The sequence below is a fragment of the Ixodes scapularis genome, unplaced genomic scaffold (assembly GCF_016920785.2).
Source record: "Ixodes scapularis isolate PalLabHiFi unplaced genomic scaffold, ASM1692078v2 PGA_scaffold9__187_contigs__length_104089568, whole genome shotgun sequence".
NCBI classification, from domain to species: domain Eukaryota; kingdom Metazoa; phylum Arthropoda; class Arachnida; order Ixodida; family Ixodidae; genus Ixodes; species Ixodes scapularis.
This window is the reverse complement of record NW_024609884.1, coordinates 9,990,889-10,009,713: the sequence shown is the minus strand read 5'-3', so window position 1 is coordinate 10,009,713 and position 18,825 is coordinate 9,990,889. Positions and strand designations below refer to the sequence as shown.

At 49.4% G+C, this 18,825-nt stretch overlaps 2 protein-coding genes across 2 annotated transcripts in view; both read right to left on the bottom strand.

Annotated features, from left to right (window-relative positions):
* Window positions 1-890: 890 nt before the first annotated feature.
* The window catches only part of LOC8030683, a 38,889-nt gene continuing 20,954 nt past the window's right edge, over window positions 891-18,825 (bottom strand). The window contains exons 8-9 of the mRNA XM_040498868.2: window positions 1,874-2,013; window positions 891-1,307 (exon numbers count right to left, since the gene is read on the bottom strand). Coding sequence (XP_040354802.1) covers window positions 1,121-1,307; window positions 1,874-2,013 — 327 coding nt within the window. The 3' untranslated portion in view covers window positions 891-1,120. The remainder of the gene's footprint in view (window positions 1,308-1,873; window positions 2,014-18,825) is intronic.
* LOC120850795 lies at window positions 3,784-4,461 on the bottom strand. Its single transcript, XM_040223471.3, has one exon. The coding sequence runs from the start codon at window positions 4,416-4,418 to the stop codon at window positions 3,882-3,884; it is 537 nt and encodes a 178-aa protein (XP_040079405.1). The 5' UTR covers window positions 4,419-4,461; the 3' UTR covers window positions 3,784-3,881.

The window sequence follows — 18,825 nt, the reverse complement described above, 5'->3', positions numbered from 1 at the left end:
TCGCTAAAACAAAAACTAGATGAAATGAGTATTTAGCACCAAAACTGAATTAACGAACCATGTTTGAATACAGTTGAAAACGACAACGTAAAAACGGTTGAGACTCGGGAAGGCAACTAATTTCCTTCGCGACCGCAGCAATATACTACCAAAAATGCATTACAACTTTGGCGCACATGAATACGCGACTTCTCGCGATTCAAACGGCCAGCCTGTAGATTCAGTATATCCCGCACAAAGCGATCGACACGATCAATTTCGTAACTCCCGGCATAACCTGACAAGCTCTAGTATTACTTAGTGACATGGCGAGGCAATCGTTTGAAGCAGCATAATGCGGGAGCAACAAGTATCCAACAAACACGCACGCACATTGCTCTCATTCACGTTCAAGAGCTGAGAGGAAGCCTCAAAGAGAAGGCAAGAGTGTAACTGCGATTAATCACCTTATGTGTCATAGTGCACGTGAAGCATTACACTTATCACCGCGATGATCCGTATATGAACATCTGTAACCAGTGACATGAAACGGCGCGCCAATTGCCACTTGCCCTTAGAAATGCGGCTTGGATAACAATCCCCATCGACTGCCACGATGCGTAATGGCCGCGCCCTGTCGCGACAGCGATGCGAGATGCCACAGTACAGGATTTTCCGCAGCTCAACTCGCGTCGTCAAAACCAGGCAGGTGTGACAACCTACACACCGCCCTCGTCCAGAGACTTGAAACTACCGTATCAACCGCGTGGTACACTACAAGGCCAGTCGGAGAAACTAGGGTGCGAGCCCGCTCATCAACGGCTAACGGAACCATCAGGTCATCCGAGAACCAGGGCAATACCGGACAGGAAGCAAGACCAGAGCGCTCGTCGGGGCTTGGACAGCCGGTCGAGCGGCTTTTCCGTGGTCTGTCCCCGGCGTGTTCGGACGTGGTTGTCCAGGCGGCGGTGCCGACCTAGGCTGACAAGGTCAAGGCGACCTCGACGGAGCGTCGAGGCCACGGGGTCGCGGGAGCGCCCAGTTCCGAGTAAAGGCATCGGGATGGCGATTGTGCAGAAGAAGGCTGAAGAAGGGACGCGAGGACGGGCGGCGGTGTCCCACGGGGATGGAGCCGAGAGAGTTAGGCGTACTCGGACTCCGAGAGGCTCTGCGTCTCGGACAGGCGCCGAACATGGTTGGCGTAGTAGTCCTCGGGCAGGTCTTCCGAAGGTTGGCCCCTGGCGCTCGCGTACGAGATGGATTTCTGGTAGCTGAACACCTGTCGCTCCAGGTTGTAGTTCTCCGCCTGCAGGGCCGCTATCTCGCGCCTGGAGCCGATCATTTCCCGGGCAGCGTCCAGCCACGCAGGTGGAGAAGGACCGATGAACCAACGGAGACAGATAAAAAGGGAGGGAATGATGGGATAAAACAAGAAAGACGGATGTTAGCGACTTGTGAAGAACAAGAAACGGAAAGGCAGGAAGAGAAAAACAAATTATTCTGTACACGAAGTGATATTCTTTCTTAATTGGTACAAAAACAGTGGAGGGTGGTTTTTAAATACGGCGAATTTCCAGGTGAAGCAACCCACAAAAGGGGATGTCTAAGTATAATCACGTTTTTATTACTTGCACTTCCCTATAAACACGATTGCGCAGCTGTCTTCACGTTCCTCCCCAGACGTTTGTTGATTAAAGTAACAACTATGGCCTTAGAACGGCTTTCAGTATACGTGAGCTTTGCAAGATAGATTTCAAGTTCGAAAAAAAAAATCGTGCTGGTAGCTTATGATCGTCATCAGGTAAAATGGAGCATTACATTCCAATAAGATATTTACTATAAATAGGCATGTAATAAAAATAGCTAGCGTGCATAAACGACGAACAGAGCTCACTTCATCTGATGGCACTGGGTGCGCGCGATGTCGTCGTACTTGTGGTAGGTGGAACCGAACAGAAGCTGCGAATCCAACCACTCCACGTGCACCGTCAGGCTGCCCGAGCCGTCAAGATACATACTTGCAGACTCACGGACCTGTTTCCAGACGAGACAACGAAATACCAAGTAAGAAGAAAAGCGTATTGCCACAGTGCGAAAAAAAAAGAAAGAAAAAAAACAGCCCAGCAGCAAATGCTTTTACAATCGCCGGCAATATAAGAAACGTAAAAGGTCGCGTGTTTACAACTCTCAGCTGGTGGTAAGGGTCATTATTGACCCGGCAATGTTTTTCTAATGTTCACGCAGCCCCTCGAATACACCGCACAAACAGGAAAGCAAATAAACAAATAAATAAACTTGCGTTGAAAGTCACGCATTTTTCAAAGAACAATAGAACTGAACGCTAAAAGGTCCCAACTTATCAACTTTCGATCTCTATGTCTCCAATTCCCTCCAAAATGAGCTCCCCTCCTTTTCCGCCAATAGCACACTCATCGAGGCACAAAACAAAATTTAAAAAAAAGTCAAGTAACGGTCGCGTGCACTCATTCCGGTGCCCCGATGCCTCCAAACCCCGAGATGACCTCCGGAGTTTTCCCCCGACCGGTCCACCGGCCGAGCAGCAGCCGTCCGCGGACGCGTTATCGGGACTCGTTGTCGACGCATCCGGCCGCAAACTGTCGCCCGGCGGAAAGGGTGCTCGGCTCGCCTCCTACCCCCAGCCCCCCAAACCCGCCTAATTCGACGCGCAGGCATTCCTCGCCGTTCAGGGGGATACGGGCACGTCCATTCATCACGCGGCCAGAGCACATGCCCAATAACGAATCCGAGTCCGCGCTCTCGGAGGGCACAGAAACACAGGCTCATTTGTCAACCCGATGAACGGCACAGGCCGGGGAGGCTTGGCCCGCATTCAATAGCAGCCAGCGCCGGAAGCAGCAAGTCCACGAACGAGACGGCACGCAAAACAAAATCGAAGCGGATTTGCCGACATTACGCTCGGCCAAACCAATTTAGCGACGATGTCTGCCCGAAAGGACAACGCATTCGGTTCGAAAAACGATTTTCCTGCTTCGGCATTCATTTAAGCGCACGAGAGCCACCCGGAGCAAAGCAATTCCATGCCGACGACTGAAGAGATTTTTTTATTACTATTATTAGTTAGCATCCGGAGAATAGCTCCCACACGAGAGCCCGGAAAAGCTCTAAAAATCAAGCTCTGCAACGATTGAATCGCCGAAATAAAGCACCAACGCGGGATCAATGGAAGTCCATTTAGATTAAGAACCGCCAAAGAGACGCAGCGATTTTTTTTTTTTTTTTTTTTTTAAGCTGGACAAGAAAGTATGGCTCCATACCAATCCACAAAAAGGAACGAGCCAGCATCGGCTCGCAAACAGGCGCCTCCCATTGGGATCGTATACGGGCCCAAAGTTTTACTACCTGCATCAGTATTAAATTGAATCATAAAAATTTACGGTTACTTTGGGACAGAGTTTGATGGTGCATGAAATGCATTCGTTCTTTTTTTTTTTACTCTTTAATTCTACGTTATTTGTTTGACTATTTCTCTTCTGGCATTGTAAATGCCAAACGAATGCATATCAGGGATTACCAAACTTTGCCTCAAAGTAACTGTAAAAAAGAATAATAAAAACATTATATATATATATATAAATAAATAAATAAATTTTAGCGACGTTCTGCATACTGAGTAGACTTTGAAGGCGTTCGAAGAAATACATGTGCTTCAGCAACATTTTCCAATCATTTTGTCTTTTGTTTTTTGAGTAAATACAACTTAGAATTAATGAGGCGGTCGTGACAAATTATAACCCAACGGCGCTAGAGGCGCACAGGATTGGAAATTCTACAGCGGTCATCGTCCTCTTTGAAGGACAGAGAGTGCCCCGGTACGTAATATACCGAGCGGCACTGCTCAAGTGCGGGCTTTACAGGAAACATCATGAAGTGTGTAGATGTTGCGGAAAAGTCGGACACCGCATCGACGTATGTCCAACCCCGGAGACCAGAGTATGCTTCGCGTGCGGGGAGGCCAACCCCGACGCGGACCACGAGAAGGCATGCAAGCCAAGTTGCAAGCTATGTGGAGGAGCGCATCCGACGGCAGATACAATTTGCAAGAACAAGTTCAAGGTCCCCTTCGTCGTCACGAAAAGACAATGGGAGCGCCGAGAGGAACGCGAACAGCAACAGCTCCAGAAGACAAGACCACCAATGACGTCATCGGACTTTCCACAGCTGCCGAGCAGGGAGAAAAGCGAGTGCAGCGAAAGCCAACGGCGCACCGACAGCCGCGAAAGACACAAGAGCCAGCAAAAACACCTGCCGCCGTCGCAGCAGGAAGACGGGAAGCTTAAGTGGTTGGCTGCAGTTAAGGGAAGCAAGTCGAAAGAAACGCCCCGCAGCAAGCAGCAGCCACCATGCCAACACCATAACACCGGAGAACCGCCCGTGACAAGGCGAGAAATATACGACATGATCAACGAAAACAACGAAAGGCTACTACAGAAGATGGAAGAGAAGATGGACGCAAGGATCGACAAACTACTAGAAGCAATAAGGGCGAGTCAAGCGCGACAGTCACTGCCGACCCCGCAACAGGAGCAAGAGGTGGAGCAGATACCCCGCCCATCCTCGAAGAAGAAAACCCCAGCAAAGCCACCTAAGAGGAAGGAGGAACCAGCCATCGCCGAAGAGGAGGCTACCAAAAGCAGCATCGAAAGCGACGAGGAACAGCCAAAGGGGCCCAGCAACAAAAAGAGGATTATCGAGAATACCAAAGAGAGAAAGCTCATGGCCAGGCTCGACCGCATGGACAAAGAGCGGGAACAAATTGCACATTCGATGAAGGAAAAATTCAACAAGGTAGAGGTGACGCTGGGAGAAATACAAAGCGGAATGCTACAACTACAAACGCAGATGCAAACGTTCCTGCAGAGTATGGAAGCCAAGATGCAGACATTCGTGCAGAACGCCCAAACCCAGATCACCACCCAAATACAGCAATTATGAACCCAACAGCGAAATCGAACGCCAAGCCAGACAAAAGGGCAGTAACAGACCAGCAGCCGGTCAGGGACCTCCTGATTTGGCAGTGGAATTGTAACGGCTATCACAATAAGAGGGCAACGCTAACACGGCACCTACAGGGAATGGAGAGGAAACCGGACGTCATTATGATTCAGGAAACACTATGCACTGACACACCCCAACTTCAAGGATACAGAGCACACGCCAAGGCGGCCAAGCCCCTAAACAAAAAAAAGAAAAAGTTTGGAATACGCAAACCAACAGGCGGGGTGTGCACATTCGTCTGCAAGGGCATCGTATTCCTCGAGCACGAGCTGACCACCGGCGGCTGGACCGATAGCAGCGCGGTGGAGGTGATCGTTGGGAAGAAGAAGAGGAAAACCAGCGTGCTCGCGGTCAACGTGTACAGCAGCCCCAGACATAGAAAGCAAAAGTTCCGCACGCTCATGCAAAGGGCACTGCGTGCGACGAAGAAAGGCACGATCGTAATAGGGGGTGACTTTAACGCACCACACTACGACTGGGGATACGATAAGACAACCGAAAAGGGGAGAGACCTATTGCAAGACGCCACGGACGCGGGGCTAACGCTAATCACGAACCCGGAGACCCCCACAAGAACGGGTACTTCGGTCGCCAGGAACACCACCCCGGACCTGACGTTCGTCGAAATAAATGGGAACGACACCGCAACGTGGAAAAACACCAAACACGACTTCGGCAGCGACCACATGGTCATAGAGATCCGGGTCCCGCTGGGGAACGGTGCAAGCCAAGAGAAACGAACACACAGATACACGAACTGGGAGGAGTTTCGGCGTCAGCTCCCAAGCCAGCATGGTAACATTGAAGATATAGAAGCGTGGTCGAAGGCGATAGTAGAAACGACCGAGGAGGTGACGACAGAGATAGAAACGGACGAAGACATACACGAAATGGACAGCAGATTGGCCCACCTCATCGAGGCGAAGACTGCCCTCAAGAGAAGGTGGAACCAACAACGAACAAACAGAAGGCTCCGCAAAAAGATCGCGGAAATCAACAGGGAAATAGAGAAACACAGCAAGGAGCTCGGCCGGCAGCAGTGGGAGCAAACGTGCAGAGAGGCGGACGGCCAACTCCATCTGGGCAAGACGTGGCGACTGCTCCGGCACCTCCTCGACGACACCCAGACCAAGGGAGAACAACAGTACAAGCTCAGCAGAATTATACACAAGGCGGTAGCGGAGCACGGGGAAGTGGAGGTGAAGAGGAGACTCGACGCCAAATACCTCCCGGTTTCCCCAAAGGAAAAGCACCCAAAATACCAGGGGGCAGAGAACATCGAGGTTGACCAAGACATCGAGGAATGGGAGGTCCGAAATGCGATGCAAGACCTGAACAGGCGTTCGGCGTCGGGCCCGGACCGCGTCAGCAACAAAGCGCTCAGAAACTTGAACGACGCGGCCGTGACGGCACTGACGGCGTACTTCAATAAATGCTGGAGGGCCGGCAAGCTACCACGCCAGTGGAAGGAAGCCAAAACCATCCTCATTCCGAAACCAGGCAAGTCGCCCGACATCGAGAATCTACGCCCAATATCCTTAACATCGTGCGTGCACGTGGGTAAACTGCTAGAGCACATCTTAATGACCAGATGGCAACAGTACCTCGAAGAGGCAGAGCTCTACCCGGATTCTCTCGTCGGCTTTCGAAGCAAGCTTGGAACGCAAGACGCCATGCTCCAACTCAAGAAGGAGATAGTAGACTACGAAACTCACACCAGCGACAACAGGGCAATACTGGGCCTGGACCTGCAGAGCGCCTTCGACAAAGTCCGGCACTCTGCGATCCTCGCCCAAGTGTCGCACCTGAACATGGGACAGAGATCTTACAATTACATTCGGGATTTCCTGACCGACCGCACGACTCACATCTGCGCCGGGGATCTCCAACTACCAGAGAAAACGCTCGGCAGCGAGGGGACACCACAAGGCGCGGTAATCTCTCCGCTGCTCTTCAACTTGGTCATGATCGAAGTCGCCAACCGGCTGCGGAGCGTCGATGGGGTACGTCACACGGTTTATGCCGACGATGTGACGCTGTGGGTCACCGGCGGCAGCGACGGCCACATAGAGAATACACTACAAGAAGCAATAAAAACGATAGAGGACCAACTGAAGGGATCGGGGCTGGTGTGTTCCCCCGCAAAGTCGGAGCTGATGGTGATTCCACCCAGGGGAGCGAACCGCAAGAAGCAAACTATCCGAGACTGCGATAAAATCCGCATACGAACGCAAGGGGGGCACATCATCCCCGAGGTAGCCAAGATTAGAGTGCTGGGCATGATCATCGAACGCAGCAAAGTCAACGGGGCAACGGTCTCCAAGCTCGAAGCTAAGACCGGCACGGCACTGCGTCTCATACGCCGCGTCGGCAATAGAAGAAGCGGGATGAAGGAAGCAAGGCTCGTCAGACTGATTCAAGCCTTCGTGATGAGCCATATCACCTACGTCGCCGCCTTCCATAATTGGCGGCAGTGCGAGGGGAAGAAGATCGACGCGATGATCCGCAAAGCTTACAAATCAGCATTAGGACTCCTAGGATGCACGAGCACGCAGAAGCTCGAAGCCCTGGGACTCCACAATAGCCTGGAAGAGATCGCCGAGGCACAGCAGACGGCGCAGCTCACCAGATTGTCGGGAACCAGGACCGGCAGATCTATCCTCAAACAACTAGGCATCGGAGCCAAGGAAGACGACCACCGGATGCAGGAGCAGATACCGCGGGAGCTGGGCAAGCACATCGTTGTGAGCCCAATCCCGCGGAACATGACTCCCACATTCCATCAAGAAAGAAGAGAGGCGAGAGCCAAGGCGCTGATCGCGCTACACGCCGGCGATGAGGGAGCCGTGTTCGTGGACGCGGCCAGTTACAAGAACATCGGCGACGCCTTCAGCGTCAGCGTGATCGGAGCCAAAACGGGTGAGATCAGGATGGCGGCCAGCGTGCGGACCACTGTGCCCAGCCAGGCAGAAGAAGTGGCGGTAGCCCTCGCCATCGCGGACCCCAGAACGAAGACGGTGTTGTGCGACTCGCGAACGGCAGTGCGCAACTTTGCGAAACAGCGAGTGTGCAGTGCGGCAGCGCGCATCCTGCGAAAGGCCGAAGTCAACGGAGTCATCACCAGTGCGGTGATAAAGTGGTTTCCCGCCCACGCGGGCGCGGAAGTGGCGGGCTCGCTGGGGCTCACCAACCACAACGAGACGGCCAACTCCGTGGCGCGTGGACTCGCCGGCCGCGCCCCGGTAACGGCCGCCGCCGACGTGGTGGATCGCCCCGAGAAGGACACCATGGACGCTTACAACGAGGTAACCCTGTGGTACCGGTTAGCCAGAAGAACGATGGCCCTGCCCCACCCCCGTCTGACGCGGGAGGAGGCGGTGGTATTCCGCCAGTTACAGACTAACTCCGTGATAACCCCAGTGTTAGCAAAGCACCTGTGGCCGGAGGTATACGTAACAGACTTATGCAGACTGTGCGGGAAGGAAAGGGCCACGTTGGCCCACATCCTGGAAGACTGCGAATGCGCGAACGCGGACAACAGTGCAGACGTTCTCCCGCCCCTCATGGAGGAGGCGAAGAGATCCGAAGACTACGGCGTCCAACACACGGCCGTCCAGCAGATCCTAGCGGCACTCGAGAAGCAGCGACCGGACGGGATGGAAGCAGAAAGGGTTAACCCGAGTACGCTGAAGCCCGCCGCGAGCGGCTCTCCCCGCTAAGAAGACGTCCGGCCACGTCGCCCCAAGAACCCACCTCAGAGGGTGGGATGATAGGGGTTACTGCAGGAGACCCATTAAAGTTGCTCTCTCTCTCTCTCTCTCGACGTTCATAACCTGCAGAACACACCCTAGGATTTTCTCCCCGCAATGACAGTCCCGGAAAACAAGAAAATCAGAAAGGAACTTTGAGACTTGTTGTTTTGTCCGTTCTTTTATTGTTCCTTGTCTCCGATTACTCTGAAAGTTCTTCACCAGCTCGCCTGTGTCTTCACCCTTTCTTCGAGAAAGGATCGTGCAAAGGTCACCCTCTGAACTCGCAGACAGAACAAGCGGCCACGCCATCTGGTGCCGATCATGCGTATGGCGCCAATGTTCATCGCAGCCACGAGCTGGGGTTGTCAATGCACGGGGCACGCGCTGAGTCCCTGACATTCTTAGGGTTTGGCCATTCCCGTCACCGCAGCGATTGGGCACGAGGTCACGAACTGCTACCCGATTGCTCGTCGAATTGTCACGAGCCCAAGTCGAGTGTCCAAGCAGTGCTCGTGTTCCTATGAGCCGCGTTAAAATATCGTCGTCAATGGTAATCCCCGTGACTGCGCCAACGCTACGATCCCGAATAATAACCAAGTTTGCGAGGCAGAGATTCATCGAACGCCGTTTCGTCGAACGCCGTTTCATCGAAAAAATGGACGTTTCGTCGAACGCCCTTTCATCGAATTGCTGACGGCCGTTTCATCGAATGTCTTTTAAATAAAAAGCGTGAAAGATGCTCTTTTATGCACGGATCGAGTGCATTTTCGTGTCATTCCCCCATTCCATCGTCAGGTTTTTTAATGTCCAAACTTGTAGCTGTTACAATTTATTTTGATGCAAGTAACCCATGAGGATATTTGTACCGATCTTTATGCTAATTTCGCACATTCTGCTTATCTGTTCAGCCCCTCTGTATTCCCCGATGGGCCTTGAGGGTATTTTAACAAATAAATAAAAAGTCGCACTCCCGGTAAGAGCGCTCTCCAACTCATGGAGGCCAGAAGACGACTTATGTTTTGCGCAGGCGCAACAACTTTAGCCATGTGAGCCTCCTAGCCTCTCATGTCTTTCTATTGATACTTTTTTAGTGCCCGAAGCTTGCAGTAGCTAAAGCTGAGGTGCTATTTAAGAAACTACAACGAAACATTTTTTTTAAGGGTCAAGGAAGCCAAAAGTAAGTACGTCACTTCAAATTTTATTTGAAAACTTTCGGGGGTTCATGTGTTCGTGCGACAACCATTCACCATTTCAAATGATGAGCAATTGCTCTCAAAAAGTTCCCCACAGCCATGGTCCGTCGGTTCTCATAAAAAAGGCGGACTTTCTCATTTCTTGCCGCTATGGTCATCTTCTGGCGAAGAGGCTCTTGGGAACTCAGCATCGCCTCCAGCTTGTCTTCCGTCAGTTGATGTTCTGTGGCGATGCAAGTCAAAAACTTCCAGAACCCGGAATGGGCATCTCCGACCAGCTTCAGGAAGCGGGAATGCCACCCTGGCGTTCGATAAGACGGCGTTCGATAAAACGGCGTTCGATGAAACGGCTTCGATGAAACGGTGTTTGATGAAACGGCGTTCGATGAAACGGCATTCGATGAAACGGCTTCGATGAAACGGCGTTCGACGAAACGGCGTTCGATGAAATGTCCGGTCCCACGGCGCGATGACTCCGAGCTTCGACCGTGCTTTTTAAGCAAACCGTAGAACTTGTCATTCGCAAGTGAAGATAAGTTCCGTCTGGGCACTCATTGGTCACGAACGCGAATCCGAATATTCGTGGACGGATTGATTGTTGACGAGCGCATACGTCAGTTCTCGTGTTCAATACGTGAGCTGGGGTCGGCTGGCGTGTTTTGGGATCGGCTGACATGTTTCGGGTACCGCGGATGCATCCTAGTGAAAATGGCGGAGAGCTTTCGCAGGAAAGAAGGTTCGAAATAGTCTGTTATATTTCAAACGTTCGTACCGAGAAGCTGGCATTTTGACTTTCTACCCTATTTCTTTTCGACCACTAAATGATATGCAATTAGTAAAGTCCCAATCGAAAACCATTTACCGTATCGCAGCCCAAAATGCATTTCCTGGCTGCTTTAAGATTACGCGGCGAAGAAAAAAGAAGTTCCTTGATCAGCGACGTTGCGTTCGACTGGTAAGCGTGTGTAAAGTGAGAAACATTCCTATTCAAGATCGTTGCACGGCCCTTTTCAACCATAGCCTATCACGGACATTGCTCACGCTTCCGAACTTCTTTGATGGCCAGCCATAAAAAAAGTTCCAACAATATCTGAACCCACGTGGGGTGCACGTGATCCTGTCAGATGCGAGTTGGGTGGCTAGTTGTATAGGATGTGGGCCGTAGCGTTGGGCTCGCTTCTGTCCGACAGGGTTTACGTGAGCGAAGTGAAGGCGAGGCTCGCGGGGCCGAGGCGACGAGTACCCAAGGACCAGAGGACGGACCGCGATCTGCTCGCCGAGAAGAAGAAGAAGAAGAATACAACTTTATTGTCCCAGCACTGTCAGTGGGGTGACGGATGCAGCCGTCTCATCCACCGCAGTCCTAGAAGACGGCCGAGATCTCCTGGACCTCGGCGGCTTCTGGAAGACTTTACCAAACAAAACTCGAGGAGCGGATACGGGGCGCGATGCGCCAGAAGTTAGCGCCGGAGAGTTGCGCTCGCTCCGTCCGGTAGGTTTAAAGGGGCACTAAAACCGCGAAAATCGTATCTCTCTTTTTTTTTTTTTGTTGTTTAAAAGGATGCAAATGTAATCATAGACACGCAAAAAAAAAAAAAAAAAAAAAAACTTCATTTTCTTACGCGCGCGCGCGCCCTTTTTATTTTTAGCGTTTTCCTCTCCCTCTTTTCACCTCCTCGCGACTCTTTATTTGTGACGTAATCGATTATGAAATTTGGTTGTTTTGTAAGCAACATTTCTAAAATATTTATTAACGGCATTCGTAAAACATCTTTTTTTTTTAACGCAGTTAGTCGGAGTCCTGAAATGATGTAGTCTCCTGGCTCTTTATCCTCCCTCGGAAAACATGGCGGCGCTCGGCACATCCCTGAAGATGATCGGTGAGTCGGGGAATCCAACAAAGTTCTCTTTTTCAGGTGCTCGACGACCTCTCAGACGTGGCAAAGGAAATCGCCAAACGGTCAAGACAGCTGGGTTCGGTGCCCCTGCAGCGTAGTTTCGTTTGTGACACGACCAAGGGCAGCCTTTCACGCAGCACTGGCGCGACATGGCTCATCACATCGCTCACAAACGTCCACTGCGGGTCCTCTTCGACCTCAGAGTGCTTCAAAGACTTCGAGATCGCTGAAAGGGCCTTAAAAGAAGTGAAACTCGAAATTAAAGCGTCGTCTGCTCACTGCGGTAGGCGGCACGTACGGAGAAGCGCGGCTGATCGCGGGACGCGCGAGAACACGACACTTCCGGTCGGGATGGTTCGGAGGCGCGAGAGAAACTCGAGTTGAAGGACGATTCAATCTTTGACGTCACTGCGCTGTTCTCAAGCTTCAAATATAGAGGGGTAATGTCCAGGCATCGTTTTCGATAGTTTAGGATAATAAAAAAGTATATACAATTTTTACCTGTCAGTGCCCCTTTAACGAGAGCAGAGTGAAGGCAAGACCGGCGAGACGTGCAAGGTCCTGATGGGCGGACGATGGACCACGATGAGAGAACGAGCCAGCCTCTGAACAGTTTGAGTAAACGAAAGAGTGTGGCGTTGTCGAGGCCAAGATGGGGCTTCGCAGTGTGAACAGCTGCGGAAAGCTTCCACGGGGAGTTCCCTTCACCGGCATTCCCCGTTCGATTACGTCCTGAACTTCGCAGTAACGCGAACTTATAAGCGGTTCTCTTAGATTTTCGTAAGCCACCAAGCTGCTCAAACGATGAATTTCGGCGCTTTGTTGAAAACCAGTCAAGCTGCTTAGACAGCTTTTTTCCTCAGCCCCCACCATGCTTATACATGGTAAATAAAGCTATTATTATTATTATTATTATTACTTCATCGAAGCGGAGTTTCGTTTGCTTCAAATCTGATGACTTCGAAAGTCGTGCCAGGCGTATATATGCCAAGTCAAATTGAGTTAATAAGTTAATAAGCCAGGTCGAATTGAGTAAATATAACACCATAACTCAACTGCATGGTTCAATGCTGCGATGCATACTAAGAAGACCCCCAAACATATTGTGAACTTGTGTGAGCGCTCGACAAAACTTTCCAAGTGGGCGTGTGCGAGATAATCGCTGTCGAAATTCGCATTTAAATTTCTATCGGTGCAAAACACATTTCTCAAGCGAAACGAAGCTACGCACATCGTTAGAGTGCTGATACCCAGTTGCACGATGGTAACGGAGTGTGAAAAAACAACAACATATTTCCTTGAATTTATTATTGTTGTTACACGACCAAATAAAAGGAAACAGGCGCAGTCAGCTGCCGCGATCATGAACAGAGCCACGGTAGAAACTGGCGCCACTCCGTTCGTAGACGCAACCATGTACCATTCAACGGTCACGTGTATATCATATTTGAGAGAAATATTGGCGAGACGGATCAGAAAGAGGCAAGCGACACGGGATGATGACTTGGGAAAGCTACGTGGCTTTCACAAGCCGCGCACATGCCGTTGCTACGCCTGCACAGCGCTTTTATGTGCAAAGTTGCTGGGCAACGACTGTTGGGCAGACGGATATGGAGGACGAATCTTTGAGGTTTAGTTTTGTCTAAATGAATTTCACGCCTTAAAACGAGTTTATCTTTAACACTAGGCACACACCGGCGATACCCAGTGCTACCGAAAACGTCACCGCTTGAAACCAAAAGCAAGAAATCAGGTCGTCAAAGCCGAAGCGAGAATGCCGCAGTGCGGTGCGGCAACTTCGCTGGAACTGAAGGGCTCCTGTTGAGTGCCTGCCGAGCAAACTATCGACGCCGAATATTTCGTTCGCATCGACTTTATCACATCAGTAGCCATAAAGAAACATTCCTCGGAACACATTTCTCGGCAAATTCGGTATAAAATTGACCCCTCGAGAAAAAAAAAAAAAAAAAAAAGGGGGGGGGGGGGGGATAAGCAACAATTGTGGAATACAAAAAAGTGCCTACGGCGAATGCACATATCGTTACCCCTCTGGCGGTGCTCGTAAACACTTCAGACACTCCAAAAATATATTCGCCACTTGCGTCCACGCCTTCCGTCGGAGCAACAACAATGGCGGGCTCTCTTCGGTTTAGTTTTTACCGCAGCTGCCAATCCCCCTTGCGGGCACGACTGCAACAAGCAACCACGCAGGCACAAATGCACAATACCGATTCCAATTCCAACTGTGGAACGCAATTCTCCGCACAGAAGGGGCCAGGACTCTAAGAAAAAGCGGCAAAGAAAAAGTCAGGTCCACACTCGTAAATATATCGAGTGCATCTCTCCCATTGAAAATATATTATATATACCCGTTCCCGGCAACAAAGCCAAGACCCGCACAAGAGCAATTACAACAAAAACGAACAAACTGAGACCTAAACCGGCTATCGCCCCCCTTCCTCCCCCCCCCTCCCCCCCCCCCCCTCCCCATAAAGTAAAAAAGGAAAAGCTCAAGAAGAGGCACAACGAACGAGAAACAAAAAGAAAAACGACAACAAAAATAGACGTCGGCAAACCTGTCGATTTACGGCGGAATGGTGTGCTACCATTATTTTGCCTCCGACGCTCTTTCTATCTCCGTTTCCTCTCCTCTCGTCGTTCCTTGGGATAGCTGTTTCTTTTGTTGATTTAGAGATGTGTAGACGTTCTGTTTACTTCGGTATCTTCGGGTCCTTAGGCGAGCGGCCGCAAAACAAAATCGATGAGCGAATGATTCCCCCTCCTTATGACGGATCCTTGCGTACACACAGACACAGGCGCACTCACACCCACGTTAGGACGCCCATTCGTCTGTGGGGCGTTTTCGTCGTCTCCTGACATTTCTGCGTCGTCTGCTACTCGGGCTTCTGCGCCATTTGGTACGCTTTCAAGCCTCCTGATTGTGCGAGTTTGGTACTTTCCAAAGCAACATCGTCGCTAACCGGATAAGTCTCGCTTTTTTTTTTTTTTTAATTTTGCGTCGGCGTTTTGTGTTGTCAGCTTTTTCTCTTTTCTTTGTTTGTTTCTTTCGTCAGCGACATGACGGAAATAATTTCGTCGCAGCTGTCACTTCTACATTGCGTATAAGCGGAAATGTGTCCAGTAAAGCTCATTTATAACTTGCAAAAAAAAAAAAAGCGCCAATAAAATCGACGCTCAAAAGTTTTTTTTTTTTTTTTAACAATGAAGTTGTATTAATTTATGTTTCCGATTCCTTCCTTATATGCCCAACGCGGTAACTTTGTGATAATTATCATACATTCGAAGCTCGCCGTTATAAAAAAGCGGGACAGTTTTGAGAGTACCACAACGACCATAAACCCGTCAGCAATGACTGGTTCGGGCAAACAGTGATTAGTTAAACGCAACAGTCACAACCATCAAACTTTGACTAAACCAAACAAAAATACAAACCTGGTAAAAAAAAAAGAAACACATGGAAAAAGGTTGAGTGAACGGCCTAAATGTTAGGTCGAAATTGCTAGATTGACATCCTCATAATCTCATAAGTTTCCAAAAGACGAGTCGCTGGCGCTCTCAAAATTCGGGTCGCCTGTCCCGTAGCGCCAGTAGTGTGCGGTCCTGAGTTGAGCTTCCATGAAGCGGTCGTTAACAATGAGCTAGGGAGAGGCGACCCTCACGCCATCAACAGCGATAAGCTAGAAGTCGCCCCATCGGCAGGCGGCCCGGAAAAGGAAATCGAATGAGGCACACTGTATACTGTCGAGTGACTCCCCGTTGCGGCAGAACGGCGGACGGAGTCAGTTCGACCAGAAAGTCAAACGGCTTGCGAACAGATTGGAAAAGCACGAGAGAGCTGGAAGAAGAAAATGAGATGGGGCGCTATCGCGCATGACCACGAAGATTTCTCATTGTGATCGCACGCAAAAGAATTTTTTGTTTTCTTCTTCTTATAACCGCATTTGAGAAATTAGCCGTCCTTCTAGCAGAGCAGGCGGTGAGCGAGTTGCTGCGATTAACTGACGGAAGATCGTAGTTATAACGACGAGGTTGAAAACCTTTTCCCACACTGTAAATATGATCGGCGCCAGAACGCATAGCATCAGGTTTAACTATAGGCTATAGCTCAGTGTTCCAACGCAGTTTACACGTCTAGGCCCCCCCCCCCCCCCCCCAAAAAAAAAAAAAAAAAAAAGATGAAAAGTCAAATTGGACGTTTAGTGTTTATACAGCGTAAGGTCAGTCTGCAAGGATGGGCCGACACTGGTTTACACTGTAGATGAGCAATTTTGCCAGTGCAGTACGACTGCTAACCTGGGGTCTTGAACGTGCATCACGCAGTAGTGATACACGACCGCACGCCGGTATACGATGCTCATCCAGATCGAGACGGGCAGGGTCGGGGCTCGAGCCCAGGGGTTCCGCAGCGCGAGCTTTCGTTCCACGTGCGTCGAGCTGGGTGTGCGTTTTAGCCCACTCGGCCACCGATTCCCAGACTTGTACGTAGTCCAACTACTCTACTAAAGTTACTGTAGTTTAACTACTTTTCCGAGTAGTTTAGTAACTTTCAATTACATTTTTATTTCGGTAATTAGTAGTTTACTTGAAATACTTTTTTTGAGTAAATTCTAGTCAAGTTAAACAAATTACTTTCGAATTTTAGTGGTTGTTTTGCCTATCAACAAACATTCCTGCACAAAGGCGATAAGATGTTGCAAGATCAGCTGATATTTGCAAAGAGGGGGAAGCATATTGCGTAGGAAAGGGGGGGGGGGGGGCAGAATGGTTTGCAAAGTCCGAAACTCCTCAAAATTTTAACAAGCTCCCCCCCCCCCCCAAAAAAAAAACAAAAAAAAAAAAAAACATTGCTACGAGACGCGGGGAGCGAACAGACACGACGCAAGAGAGGTCGAGTAACTGCGGGAATAGCGCCAAAGACTGGCGTTTCTTTGTGTCCCGAAGCTCAAGGAGACTTGACCCATATGAAGAAAGGGCTGGTCCGCGCTTCTCCCCAACGTAGGAACTCTCGCCCACTACAAGAGGTGCACACACTGCATCCTCACTCAAAGGAGGCTAGAAAATGCAGCACCTGCATGCTCTGAAATTCATCTGGTGCTCCCGTTGTTTGCGCTGTACTCGAAGAGTCGCGTGCCACAGGGCAATGCAAAGATTACCCTTTTGCGTTGCCTTTCCTCCCAAAGCTCAAGATATGCAGATCTATAAAGATTTAAAGATCGTTCGAGAAACCTGAGGTTATTCCCCCAACGTTTTTATATAAAAAAATAATAAGCAAGCAGTGTTGGGAAGTACTCTACGTACATGGTACTTAAAGTACTACTGTTCAGAAAAATTGTTCTTTACTTGAAGTAAATTATCTGAACATGTACTTGTATTTTTGGGGGAAAGTAAAACTCCCGACTTCAATGTACAGTCTCTAAATCTGAAAACAAAAAAATGGCGGTATCGCCGGGTGAAAACGCGCTCTTTCGAGACGTCATCTGGTCATTTTTATCTGAGTGAAGTAATGGCTGCTATAAGACCGATGGAAATAAGTGCCTTATAAGTTGATTGTGTCAAATAGCTCGTCAGCGAGAGTAAAACCACGACACTGCGGCGACTTGACCTTATGCAATATTTGCTGCCATTTCCGTAAAAAACTTATGCACCTCCGATTACCCCTGGAGCAATGCATACCAGTTAAAATAACACTGTTTAGAGACTAATAGGGCCTTGTGAAAGATTCTGTTAAAAGTGCTTGTACTTTACCTTGAAATATATTGTATTTATATACGTTACTTCAAGTACATTGCACCCGGTAAACTCCTTTACTTGAAGTACGTAACCTCTCATTTACTTTGTACTTTACTTGAAGCACTTTTTAGATGTACTTCGTGCAACACTGTAAACAAGCAAACACTGTCTAAAAAATCAGGCTCAGACAGTGCTAAACCTCAAAGTAGAAATGACGCATTCGCAGTACATCACTCACCAAACAAACAAGAAAGTACAAAACAATTAGGCACGCAGAAGCAGAACCAGCTATTAAAGCATTTCTGTGAAAAAAAACAGCAACAACAACAAAACAAGCCGATTTATATTTGGCAAGCACAATTTCGCTAACGGATCAAAACCTCTGTACTTTTTTTTTTACCATAAAAAAGAACATATAAAAGTAACTTCAAAAATAATTCACTACTTTTTTACGGTAATTAGTAATTTTCTCAATACCTTTCTATTTCAATAATTTCTACTTTACTCAAATTACTTTTGACGTAAATACTCAGTAACTTAACTTAATTACTTTTTTTAAGTAACTTCTACATGTCTGCCGATTCTCCTACTTCTAGGCCAAGACCCACTTTCTGTGCCTCGCATACCCTAAGTCCCCCCCCCCCCCCCTTTCCTTCCTCTATCTATCGCTCCCTCTCTATCTCTCTCTCTTCCATGGCAGTGATTATTTTTCCGTGTGCTGAGCGGGACAATAGAGACACCGACATTTCTAGAGTGTGTGGAGTCGCTTTGTTTATGTCCGCGCGTAGTCTTGGCAGCGGCTGCAGCAAAGCAAATGGATCCCTTTTTCACGTACAGACCACACCAGCCAGGCGAAAGCCCAAAGTGCAATTGGCGTCTGGAACGGATACTGTTCTACCTCTTGTTCCTCCTCCGCGACTCGAGTTGGAGAGGAGGCAAGAAAGGGCAGGCAGCGTAATTCCCCTTCTGGACGCCAAACGTAGTTCGAGCTTTCGCCGCTGCGTAAAGAGGGTCTGCGCATGCGCAGAACTCTTCTTGAAAAAGATCCATCGGTTTCTTTCGCGCAAACATGGCCTCTTGGCTCCCCCCGCGTGGCATTCAATAAAGACGTTTCCTCAACTCAACTCAAAATCCCGCGCTGTGACGTCACGCATTAACGAGCGGGCACAAAGAAAAAAAAAAGAGTGAAAAAAGGGGGAGGTCGAAAGCTCCCCA

What these genes read in the sequence shown, in the direction of transcription:
- LOC120850795 (XM_040223471.3), bottom strand. Translation starts at nt 4,418, where the DNA reads ATGTCGTATATTTCTCGCCTTGTCACGGGCGGTTCTCCGGTGTTATGG.